We start from the raw sequence: 13,618 nt of genomic DNA, 5'->3' as shown, positions 1-13,618 counted from the left end.
TTCATTTGACAAAATCACCATTAAAGTCACACCACAAAATTTCTCCAGTTTCACACAGTTTGACTTATGGAAAACTGGAATAGACCTTTTAGGGGCATAGTTTCTAAGCTTAAAATTCTTGAGACTTTAAGTATTTGATATTTGAAGTTTTAAAAAATATTTACATTATTTGCATTGGCTTTATTATCTTTGGAGTAGCTGCATGGCAAAAGAATAGATACATAAAGTATAGAAATAATTGTCCACTACCTAAATGAAGAAAAGGGAGACACTTGCTGGTACCCAGCATGCTAGAGTTTTTGCTCCACCCAGAAGTATCTTAGAAGAGAGGTCTGAATATCTATCTAGCTCTGAAAAATCAACCATTGAAAATGCTGTAGTGTTCTATCCCTACACACATGAGGTCACCATGTGTCAGAATCTTACCGAGGGCAACTGGTTTGGCTAGGTGGGTTTTTTTTTAATGGAGAGACCCTTTCTTCATTTTCTTTGCAAGTTATTTTTTCCAAAAATCATTCTCTTTTTAGTTGCTACTGGTATGACTGCTTCAACCGCTTGCAGTGTTAAATAATTCCTGCCTTGGTTGTTTGCAGCAGCTGCCCTTGGGATAGGGCTGTTCACACAGAGTGAGCTCTGAAAGTGGCCAAATAATGACAAGTCCTGAGAATGGAGCTTTTCCAGGAAGCTGCCAGACAGGTCAAGTAGTGCTCATTCTCTGGCGATGGGTTTTTTTTAATAGCTCCAAATCCCTCCTGCCCCCTCCAGTGGCTGCCTGGCGTCTGTTTTTTCATAGCTACCTCAGTTGCAAGGCTGTTGACTTTTTAGGTTACTGAGAAGCTGAGGTGATAGGAATGGAATGGAAATAGGTCAAGTTAGAATGCCACCTAGCTGGATCCTCGTATAATGGTAATGCTTTTCTCAAATAAATGCTCCTCAGATCACTGCAAGCCTTTTGTTCATTTCCAGAGTTCTGGAAAGTTTGCTTTTGACGGTTTTTGCCAGTAGTTTCATTACAATGGTTTCGTTATGGAGGAGTGAACTTTTGTAGATCCATACTTGGCCATTCTGGAAGTCCTTCCCATGCCCATAGCCTTCCACTGAATTGTTTACAGGGCCACTTCACTGCACAGTCCTAGCTCATTGACGCAGGGGCCATGGGAATGGCTCCTCTAGGTTTGAGTTGTGTTATGATTATGGGCTTACTCTCATGGATTTTCTAACATATACATATGCGATTTTTATTTTTTAATTTTTTTTATATTTATTATTTGTGTGTGTGTACTGTCAAATCAGATCTGACTGGTACAGGAGGAGATTGTTCCTCCTTCTCCAGCAGAGCATCTGGTGGATTTGAACTGTGCACCTCTGGGATTGCAGTGCAGCTTCTTGCCACTAAGCCACCAGAGCTTGCCTACATATGCAATTTTACAAGCTCCATTACAATATTTATTCTCATGTTACTGATTTATAGTGTCACCTGAATGTAAATAACTTTTTCTATGTGCTGAACCCTGCTTCTGAACTCAATTTGTTTTATTGGTCATTTTTTCCCTTTATCTATGCCAATAAAATCTTGATCTTCTGGAATGTCTTTACTGTTCTTAGTCATCTGCTCTTCCATTGAATTTAGAGCTTAAATGGAGCAGAACTGGCATCTTTAAACACAGATTCTTCTACATTATGATCATGATATATGGGTCTTCTTTTATTTTTTTTTCTGTGTAAATCATACATATTTAGAATTAGATTTATTGTCTTATTATTGTTGTGTGCCATCAAGTCAAAACCGACATAGCTGACCTTTCAGTGAGTTTTCAGAGGCAGTAAATCACGTGGGAAGAGATTGCCCATCCCAAACTTATGGAGCAGCTGGTGGATTCAAACCACATACCTTTGGGATTGCAGTGCAGATTCTTACCATTGGGCCACCAGCACTCCCTAGTTTTTATGATTGATGGGTCCTGTTGAGTCAATTGTGACTCTCAGCAACCTCACGTGTTGAGAAGAACTGCCTCATAGGGTTTTCTTCACCGCAGCCTTTGTAGAAATAGATCTCTATGTCTTCCTCCTCCTACAGAGAAGCTGGATGGGTTCTGTTACAACAGAGTGCTTCACTATTGCACCATTGATTGATTTATTCCTAGATTCGTGGCAATTTTAATTTATTGTAAGTGGTATCTATTTTAAGAATAATTTTCTAATTATAGGATCACAATCCCACAAATTCTTTTTGTGTGAAGCAAGCTAAATTAACTTATTAATTTTAAAAAGTTAACTGTAGATCTTTCAAGTTGTCTGTATAGCTATGGATTACATCTAACTTCACTATGGAAAAAAAATTTTCACCACTGAACTAACTGGCAAAATTATGGTAGTTAGAGACAAGATTCAAACTGTCAACACTTTCATCTTACTTGGATCCACATTTAACACCCTTGGTATCAGCATGTAAGAGATCAGAAGACATATTGTAGTGGGGGAGTCTGCTGTCAGGAACTTCTTAAAATTACTTAAGATGCACCTGATTCAGACCAATATTTTCAATCACTTTCTATGTATTTAAGAGTTGCACAAGCATGACAGAAGAATTGATGCCTTTGAGCTGTGGTGTTGAAGGAGAGTACTGAATATCCCATAGACAGCCAAAAGAACAGATATGTCTTCAAGAAAATGCAGCCAGAGTGGAAGCAAGGGTGAAGAAGTCTCATTTCATTTCACATATTTTTGGTAGAAAGGCTATTCCTTGGGAAGAGACATCATGCTTGGAAAGGTGGAGGACCAGCGAAAGAGAGGAAGACCCTCAACCAGATAAATTGACACAGTGACTGAAACAATAGGCCCAAGTATGTCAGAGATGAAGAGGATGCCCAGCATTCAGATCTGTCATCCACACGGTCACTATGAGTGGTGCTCGACTCGATGGCACCTAACAAATATAGTGACAGTCAAGAGTTTCTTCCCTCTAGTTTTCATAATTCCCTTGATTTGCTGGCCAAGAATCTTCAATTAAAAGAAAGTGGTGATAACAGGTCAATTTTTCATGTTGTTGTGTACTATAGAGTCAGAACTGACCCTCCAGCAGGTATTCAGAGGCAGTTAATCGCACAGGAGGAGACTGCCCATCCTTCTCCCACAAAGCAACTGGTGGCCTTGAACCTGTGCCTTTAGGACTGCAGTGCAGCTTCTTGCCACTAGGCCACCTGAGCTCCCTACTTTTTCATGTTACTGATATAAAAGAATTACTTTCAACTCTTTTGCTGTTCAATATATTTTCTGTAGGTTTTTTGTAGCTTGCCTTTATCAAATTAATAAACTTTTAATCCCTAGCTTTCTAAGAGAGGTTTAATGTTGTTTGTTATTATGAATGTACTTATTTTTTTTCTGTGTGTCTAGGCTTTATTTAATTTTGTAACTAATTTTTATCTCTTTAGCAAAGAAGTATGTGATCCTGAGATAGGCGGCAAGATCATAATGTGTCCACAGTGTGATAGGCTTTGTTCATTTTGGAATCTCAGTATTACTTGCGAGTCCTCAAAGGTAATTTCTTTGTTATTTCACACATTTGCCTCTAATGAAAGAATTTTATTATTTTTCTTATTAATAACAAGTGTAACACTATGTAGGAATTATATTATACTAAGAGATTCAGAGATAATTTTCACCTAAACCTCAAAACACTTTGGGAGAAATGGAGTACTCAAGTTTCTTGTTTGTGTACCAAGTAAGATTAAAGCCTATCTAAAATTCATGGTAGGTCAGTGTGGAAGGGTGGAATAGTAACTATTTGAACATTTCAAATAATCAGAGCACAAGTTTCAAAGCTGGTTTATTTCATAAATATTTGTTTTTCTTACTCTGAGTAGAACCATGAAATCTATATTTGAGTTTCCCTCTTTTCAAATATGTTAAATTATGCTTGGAATTTTAAAGGCCCTACATGACTGGTCAGATAAATCTTGTATCTATAAATTTATAGAAGAGAGATTGTATGTCAGTCTTAGCAGTTACTCAATTTGTCTTAAACCTTTGCACACCACATATCTGACATATACATGAATGTCCTTGAGTCCTTCTCAAGACTTCTTAGAATCCAGAAGGTTAGGAGTCTGGATGGGACATACTGACTGACAAGCAGCCCAGAAACTCTGAGCAGGAAGTAAATGGTCTTCTTACTTCTGAGAGTTCGCCTGACAAATGTGACATTGCATCTCTTCTTGTCAGATTCATTTCTTTACTCCATTGTACTGCCATGGAAGTTTAGAAAGTGATGTTTTCAGAATATTCTGACCCATTCTATGAAAGTCCAAAAGATTTTTACTACCATCTTGTTATGGTAGTGGTGCCACTTTATAATTTGTAAAGCACGTATTACTTTTACTTTTGACATATACAACATCTCTATAAGTACAATAGGCATTCTGTCCACTTCACAATGGATATTAAGTTCACAGATTTAAACATTGAGGATCTGAGAGGTTAAATTATGTTATTTGTTCACATTCACCTACCTAGAAACTGGAAAAGCCAGAAAATTATAGCACATCTGCATTTCTTGCTGTTACCATGTTCCCTGTGGATAAACTTCCCTGTGCAGGCTGATGGTGGTAGAACCATGCATGTCTCTACTAAATCTGTCTCTATGTTAGAATTATTACTCTAACAATTAATTAAGATGATTGCAGGGTATCTTCAACACATAGGTTTTAGAATGTAATTTATAAAGTAACTTTTACTGAGAGGGTGAAACCAAGTTTCTCCCTGGGGGCTAGGATTTTGAAGCTCCATCTCAAATGCTTTGGGCACATGTCCAGGAGAGTCTGGTCCTTGGGGAAAAACATCATGCTTGGAAGGGTGGAGGGACAGCACAGGAGAGGAAGACCCCAGATGAGATGTATTGATACAGTAACTGGGGCAGTGGGGATTGGTATATCGGAATTAGTGAGACTGGCTCAGAATAGAGAAGGGTTCAGAGCTGTAGGGTCGCTATGGGTCACAGGCGACTCAGTGGCACATAAAAACAACAACTGAGTTCATTTCAACTCAGACCCACTCCATAAAACAGAATAGAGCTCTCCCATGGGATTTTCATGGGCTGTAATCTTTGTGGGATCAAATTGCCAATTTTTTTTTCTCTCTCAGATTCTCTTGAGAGGGTCATGAGTGTTGAACTGCAGCTGGGAATTTAACCATATTATTCTCCCCAGCCTAAAAAAAAATAATAAAAAAAATTCTGTACTAAATATCTGTCCGAAATGGTGCATGCTAATATGAGGGAAACTACATTTGAAAGATGTTTACTCATTAACTAAAGGTCTGTAGCTATCACACCACAAGTCCGGGTTGTGGAGTGGTTATGAACTTGACTGTTAACCAGATCAGTGGTTGGAATCCACCAGCCTTTCAATGGGAGAGAGATGTGGCAGTCTGCCTCCATGAAGATGACAGCCCTGGAACCCTGTGCTTATTCAGGTAGCTAGCAGACATCCTAAGACATTGGATTCAAGGCCAATGCCAATAATAACATGAGAGCAAATTGTACTCACAAGAAAATGTCTTTTTTTCTTAAGAATTTCTATCCCTGTCCATACCTAACGCCATCCCTCCTCTCTTCTGCCCTCACCCACCCATCCATATGTGCATGATGTTTTAATTTGTCCATTTGGTTTTTCCACCGTTTTGGAAATGCTGAATGAGTTTCATTCTTCACCAGAAAGGATCCTTGGAGTGTTGTCAGAGTGATTTATAAAGGTGATAGAGCATTAAAAAAAAAATTAGTCAAAGAAAGAAATGAAAAAATAAGAGGCAGGGGCAAAGTGCTTTTCTGTTTCCTAGCTAATAATTTCTTTCTTCTTTTATCCATACATTTATTTGCATATTAATTACTCCTTCCTTCTTTTGAAAAGAAGTGAAGTATTCCTTCATTAACATATATTCCAAAAGGGGCAACATAATAGAAATATACAAGCAAGACAAAGAAATAGTGTGCAGATAATAGGGATTAAGTTATTTTGTGCTTGAGGATTTATGTGTTAGATCCTTAGCATTTTGCTTTGATAGCAACATTCCTTTTTTAGCATTTTAAGTGGTTTCATCACCTGTAGCTTCTTTTTTTCCTTGTCCCTGTAGATATAACAGATGCTTGCCATTTTACCATAAGCTATAGATTTTTAGGAAGTGTGAATATGCTCAGTGATAAAAAATTAGTTACTAGTTGAAAAACTTTCCAAAAAGCCATAGAGATTTGCATGCTAGCAAATAGATGACACGTATCAGAACCAGAGGATAGACCCTTCTTTGTCCAGGAATGTTATTTCTTTGTCATTGTACTCATTTTAATGTAAGCAAAAATACCTGTGTCAGTGGAAGCATCTGTCAGTGACAATTCTTGTGAGTGGTCTCCTTGGGGAGTGCCACCTCAGAATAAACACTAGCTTTGTTCTTCTCTTCAAAAGGAAAGTTTAAATTCTACAGTGCAGCTTACCACCAGGGTAATATGATGATAAGATATGAAGCATAAGTCCAAAAGCTGCTTAGAGGTTATTGAACATAAAAGGTCATAGTCCTTCCTCAATTATCTTTATGATAGCTCGTAAAGATAGACTGTTATGCAAAAGCTTGATAAAGGCTTTCCACTGAGTGGAATTTTAACAGATACACTAGCATCTGCTACCACCAAGTCAACTCCAACTCATAATGACCCATGTGTTTCATAACAGTACTGTGTTCCAAAAGGTTTTCAATGACTAGGTTTTCCCAAGTAGGTGACCAGATTTCCCTTTTAAAGAACCTCTGGGTACATTTGAACTTCAGCATTTTGGTTAACAGTCAAACCATTCTGTCTCATTCAGAGACTCCTAGAAGTTTTTTATATATATATAATCCTTTAATGCCCTATGGAATGATTCTGTTGGCAGAGGCATGCTGATAAAGAGTAGAAGTTGTTTGTTTTTAAAAAACAAAAATCCCATCCCCGTCTGCGAGTATGTGGTCTATATTGGTGAGTGTCAAAATACACATTAGCTTTGAAAAAGCACTGTAGGTTGTCCCTGACTTTAATCAAGTTACAAAGAATTGGATTTACAATCCTCTGGTCTTTTCAATGACAGTGCAGGAGAGGAAGGCCCTCTATGAGGTGGATTGAGTCAGTGAGTGGGGTAATTGGCATGGGTGTATCAGAGACAGTGCGATTGGCACAGGACAGAGTTTAGGGCTGTTGTACATAGGGTCGCTATGAGTCACAAGTGACTCGACGGCACATAACAACAACAACAACAACATGCATGTATTATTTTTAATTTTTTTAAGGTATGGGAGCTCTGGTGGCTTAGTGGTAAGGAGTTACCCCACCAACCCAAAGGCATATGGTTTGGGTCCACCAGCTACTGCATGGGAGAAAGATCTACAATCTCTTCTAGTGCAAAACACAGCCTCTGAAAACCTGCTGGGGGTCAGCTATTAGTTGGTTCCAAATTACAGTACATAACAACAACATGTTTATATTCATATGCCGTATTTCCAACCCCCATTGATAAATAAATATCATATTTATAGAAATGTTGATATCAAAAGGGAGTTCTTCTGGTGGCCTACTGTCCTAGTTGGGTTACACTGCCAACTCAAAGGCAAATGGTTTGAATCCAGCAGCTGCTTCACAAGAGAAAAATGGGCAGTCTTCTCCCATGTGATTTATAGCCTCTGAAGCTCACTGGAGTGTCAGCTATGAGGTGATTGTTACCCAACAGAAATCAGTGAATGAGTGATGATTAACAACAATAATAATGAAAACTTTTTAAAAATAATGTGATAACTTGTATCAGAGCCACTTTACAGTGGAGTTGTTGGATCAAATTCTAATCAGCAGAGAACATTTATTTATTTTCATGTCATTGTGTTTTACAGAAATTGTGTATATTTGACAGCTTTGGAACCCTGATCTTTGCTGTATTTATGGGAGTATGGGGTAAGTTATATTCATTTTTTTTACCTTATTTATGGCATTTACCTCTTAACATAAAATAAATCTAAGAGCATACATAAACCCAGACTGTGAAAATAACCAGCTTTCAGAACCTTGTATTTCCCAAGCTTTAGCAGCTTATAATTTACTATCCAAAGGCCAAAATATCAATTAGCTCTTATTACATAAAAAAGCTACCCCCAAATGTAGTGACTTAAAACAACAAACATTTATTGCATCTCACAGTTCTCTGGGTCACCGAGGAGAGTCTTCAGGCATGGACAGGCCATTCAGCTGAAGCTACATGGGCTGGGAGTTGGCACACTAGTATGGTGTATGAGGCTTCAGCTAGGACAGCTTGTCTCTACTTTCTGTGGTCTTCTATTTGCCAATAGATTAGGACTTTTTACATGGCGGATCCAGGTTTCTAAAGCAGCAAGGGAAGGAAAGCCCCAGTAAATTTTAAGCCTATAGCTACAGCAGGTTTGTTAGTGTCCCATTGGCCAAAGCAAGTTACAGAGTCAAGCCAACAAGGTATAGAGTCAAAATGAGGCGGTGGAGGACAACTAAAATTTGAATTTAGGAAGAAAGAGTCCTTGGGAGCCATTATTACAGCAATTTCCATAGTTATTATCCAATTTAACTTTCATGAGATTGGGTTAGGATAGTATCATAGTTTCCTACTATTGCTCTATAACAGAAATACCACAAGTGAATGGCTTTGTTGTTGTTAGTGTTATGTGCCATCAAGTCACTTGTGACTCATAGCAACCCTATGTATAGCAACCCTATGTGCAACAGCCCTAAACCCTGCTCTATCCTATGCCAATCTCACTGTCTCACACACCTATCCCCATTACCCCAGTCACTGAATCAATCCACCTCATGTAGGGTCTTCCCCTCCTACACTGTCCCTCTACCCTCCCAAACATGATGTCCCTCTCCAAGGACCTGTCCCTCCTTACAACATGTTCAAAGTATGTTAGATGGAGCCTCAGAATCCTTGCCTCCAAGGAGCATCCTGGTTTAACCCTTTCTCGGATGAACCTCTTTGTTTTCTTAGCAGTCCATGGTACATTCAATACTCTTCTCCAGCACCACAGCTCAAAGGCGTCAATCTCCTTCTATCCTCCCTAGTCATTGTCCAACTCTCTGACGCATAACAACTGATTGCAAAGACCCTGGCCTGTATCATGCACACCTTGTTCTCCAGAGAGAAAACCATTGCTCTTCAGTACTTTTGAGAGGTCCCTAACAGCAGACTTGCCCATCACAACACGTCTTGGGAACAAACTTGTTTTCTCATAATGCTAGAGGCTTCGTTGACTCTTTCATCGTGGCAGGACTGTGGTTGCTTGGAGGCCCCTGTATTTCCCCGCCCATGTGGGTGCATGAATTTATGTTCATTCTGCTCTTACTATGACTCAGATGTGATTAGACTTAGGATCCATCCTATACTGGGATGATCTCAATCTACTGCTTGATTACATTAGACTAGATTGCATAATGGAAATGATTGTATATAATTAAACAGCATTTGGCCAGGATTTCAGTATATATTTTGGGAGGACAACTCAGTCTAGAACAGAGGGAAGCAGCAGCACAGGGCTTGTGTATGAGCTTTCTTCTTTATATTGTTTTTATAAATACTTCTGTATAAGTGAGTATTTAATAAGTATACATCATTCTTTTAATGGATCCCTGGGTGGCACAGATGGTTTAAACTATTTGGCTACTAATGGAAAAGTTGGCATTTTGAGCACATGCACAAAGACCCAGTGATCTGTCTCCAAAAGGTCATAGCCACTGAAAATACTATGGAGTGCATTTGTCTTAGGCAGCACATGGGGGTCAACATGAGTTGGAATCAACTGGATGAAAACTGGTTGGTTTTTCTTTTTATTCTTTTATACATAGAAGCAAAGTCTGTTCAATCAAAAAAAATATAATCCTAGATAAAATAGTTCTTATGGAGGAGCTTTAACATTATATATTATTTACTTTTAATAGCATCATTAATGTTGTTGCTATTCTTATGTGCCATCGAGTTGCCTGCGACTCATAGTGACCCTCTATATACAATAGCTCTGAACCCTGCTCTATCCAGAGCCAATCTTTTCTCTTAGAGGCATTTACCCCCATTACCCCAGTCACCAAGTCAATCAATCTCATTGAGGGTCTTCCTCTCTTGCATTGTTCCTCCACCCTCTCAAACATGATGTACCTCTTCAAGGACTGTTCCCTCTTTGCAACATACCCAACGTATGTCAGATGGAGTTTCAGAATATTTGCCTCCAGGGAGCAGCCTGGTTTCACCCTCTCCAGGGTGAATCTGTTTGTTCTCCTAGCAGTCCATGGTATATTCAATACTCTCAGGACCACACAGCTCAAAGACATCAGTTCTAATTCTATCATCCCTAGTCATTGTCCAGCTTTCTTATACATAGCACGTAATTGTGACAACCATGGCCTGGATCAGGCTCACCTTAGTCCCTCCTTGCAGCATGCCTAAAGTATGTCAGATGGAGCTTCTCCAAGGAGCAGTCTGGTTTCACCCTCTCCAAAATGAACCTGCTTGTTCACTTAGCAGTCCATGGTACTCTTCAGTACTCAATATTCAGTACTATTCTCCAGTATTGTCAGGTCCATTCCATCTCATCTTGACCCTATTTGACAGGGTATAGCAGTCTTTAGTGTCTTCTTAGCTGCAGTCATTGTGGGAACAGCTTATCAGGTCTTTTTCCCCAAGGAGCTCTGGTAATGTTCTAACCACCAAGCTTTCAGTTAGTTGTCAAGGGCTTAGCTCTTGTATCACCAAAGATGCCATAGAGCGACCTGGAAGGTGGCCAAAATTATGCGCTCAGTTCTCTTGCCATTCAGATGGTTATCATATTTGGGCTGATCACCAAATACTGATTAGTAATTTGACACAGAAGAGTAAAGATCAAATTCGTGTTTTATTTTATATTCCTTCATTGAAAAATACAATGTTTTGTTCCAGTAAGAGAACTCTGCTGAACATGTAGCAGCTGTTGAGACTATTGTTTAACCTTGTTCTCAGCACAGATTTATCATTTATACAATTATCACATCTACTAAACTCCATATACTAATGGATCCTGATGACACTAATTAAGACAGGCATTTTAAATACGGACAAAAACAATTAATTTTGATACTAGCAAGACAAACGTCAGATTTCCTAACTGGCCTTCCAGTCTCTGATCTTTAATTATTCTGTGGCTATAGAGCTGACTTTCAACACTGGGCTTCTGGCTTGAACTCATCACATTTTAGAATGCAGAAAGCATTTCAGCATTGCTTGTAGCACCAAATGTATTTTAAAGGCTGTGCATGTGTGATGAACTCTTGAAGTGCTTTATAGCTCTGTCCCTCTTACCTCTGCTGTATGAGAGCTACTGCTGTGAACCTAACTATGGAAAAATTGAAATTGCAAAACCGAATTGATGGAAGGATCATGTAGTTATTCATGTTATCACCATCATATTCTAGTAGCATCTCTTTTGTGTCCAGATGTATATGACATTTAGAGTACTTTTCTGCTCCCTAGGGATTATAGAAGTTGAAGATAGAAAACTTCTTACAATCAATACAGTACAAATCTTATACTTACTGAAAACTGTACCCTTTTAGAGACCAAGCCCACCCACCCACTCATGCTGGCCCATAATGGCGCTGAAAAGATGTCTCTCCTTCTACCAATTTCTTACTGCTTCTGACCTATTTTCACTTTAATTTCATTGGCTTTAGACCTTTTTGCTTTGTTTTTTTTTCCTTTAGACTTTTGATTTGGGGATTTATCATTCATCTTTACCTTAACCTGCATTAAAACTTCAGACTTTTCTTACTAGTTCTAACGTTGGCCTTCCCTGCAAACAATGCCTCTGAAACATAGTCAGCAGGAATTCCTATCCCTACTCCACCCAGCCTTGTAGGTTCTTTCTAGCCTTCAGCTGGCCCTCCCTTCCTCCCTCACTACAAGTGTACTCAAGCAGGGAGAGAGGGGTGCACCTGGAGCATAGGAGAGGAAAGAGGGCATTCCTGTAAACAGGATTAGCTCAGTTCTGTTGATTCAGAGTCTGACAGAAGAGCCAGCCAAAATTTTTCCTACAAATTGTTTAATTGGGGGTGGGGGGTACTGTAAGGTAAAAGTATTTAACTTGAATATTGGCTTTGTCATTGGTTTCTGAGAGACTGCCTTCAAACCCTGAAATGTTACCAGTAATTGAATGGCTTTGATAAGAGCTCCAGTACACACCTGAGGGTTTATGCTAATGAAGTGTCTTAGGTGAAGGGGCCTGACCAGAAAGACAATGGAGAGTTATCAGCTGACTTCAGAGAAGGGAAGTTGCTTCAACCAACTTGCCTGTGCAGTGTGGTCACAATGAAGGCTCTGGACATGGGAGCTCCAAGGGCTTCTTGATTGTTGGTAGACACACGTAGGGTGCAGTACATTCCCTTTTGGGAAATGGAAGCTCTGCATTGGTGAGCTTCCCAGACTTTGCCTAATGTATCTTTATTTGTATTCTTTTGCAGTAATAAAATATTAATTTTTATGAATTTAATTTTGTCCACTAGAAACATGTGTTGTAACTCCTAACCTCTATGTTTTTGTTTGGAGAGCCCTTGTGGTCTCGTTGTAAGGAGTTGTACTGCTAACCCAAAGGCACATGGTTCAAATCCATCAGCTGTTCTGTGGGAGATAGGTGGGCAGCCTCCTCCCATGCGATTTACTGCCTCTGAAAACCCACTGGAGGATCAGCCATGTATGAGTTGGTCCCAGCAACATGCCTGTGTTTATAATCTCATTTAGAATTAGATTGTTACATTAATGAGATAGGGTTGTTGTCATTTCTTAAGTGTAGTCCAGTTGACTGCAACTCATGGTGACCCAACCTTGTGAAAAATTAATCTGAGCAGTGCCCTATCCTTCGCCATCCTGACCATCTCTGACATTCCCAAGCCCACTGATACAGTTACTGTGTCAATCCATCTCATTGAGAGTCTTCCTCTCCTTCATTGACCCTCCACCTTTCCAAGCGTGATTTCCGTTTCCAAGGACTGGCTTCTTCTAACAGCATGCCCAAAATATGTAAGATGAAGTCTCACCATTCTTACCTCCAAGCACTGGTTACACTTTTTCCAAGACATATTTGTTTGTTCTTTTGGGATTCCATGGAATATTTGGTATTCTTTTTCCAACACCACAACTAAGAGGTATCAGTTTTCCCCCAGTTATCCTTATTCATTGTCCAACTTACAGATGCATTGGAAGTAATTGAAATTATTATGGTATGGACCCCAGTCCATCTTAGTCTTCAAATTGGCATCATTACATTTCAGTACTTTGGAGAGGTCTGTGAATGGTATATATATATATGGAGTCTATTTCTTGAGATATACAAGAAATTAAATAAGCAAGCAAAAGAAGCAGTGAGGGAGGAAAATAGATACCAGTTCTCAAAAAGATAGCCTAGGAGTGAAAATCAAGGAAACAGGACCTTCCTCCAGAGCTGGCAGAGAGAGAGCTTTGCCCTGGAGTGAGCACCCTGAATTCAGTCTTAGTGCGAAGGAGTTGTGCTGCCAACCCAAAGGCACTCAGTTTGAATCCACCAGCTGCTCTGAAGAAGAAAGATGGGT

The 13,618-nt window shown here is 39.3% G+C and overlaps 1 protein-coding gene across 1 annotated transcript in view; it reads left to right on the top strand.

Moving 5' to 3' along the window:
- Positions 1–13,618, top strand: part of ANO6 (anoctamin 6) — a 158,765-nt gene that overhangs the window by 91,913 nt on the left and 53,234 nt on the right. The window contains exons 8-9 of the mRNA XM_006888231.1: positions 3,432–3,537; positions 7,900–7,960. Of these exons, the coding sequence (XP_006888293.1) occupies positions 3,432–3,537; positions 7,900–7,960 (167 nt within the window). The remainder of the gene's footprint in view (positions 1–3,431; positions 3,538–7,899; positions 7,961–13,618) is intronic.

The sequence above is a fragment of the Elephantulus edwardii genome, unplaced genomic scaffold (genome assembly GCF_000299155.1).
Source record: "Elephantulus edwardii isolate Elephantulus edwardi_28Jun2011 unplaced genomic scaffold, EleEdw1.0 scaffold00065, whole genome shotgun sequence".
Classification (NCBI taxonomy): Eukaryota; Metazoa; Chordata; class Mammalia; order Macroscelidea; family Macroscelididae; genus Elephantulus; species Elephantulus edwardii.
Note: the sequence above shows the minus strand (reverse complement) of the source record. Positions and strands in the feature narration are given on the sequence as shown.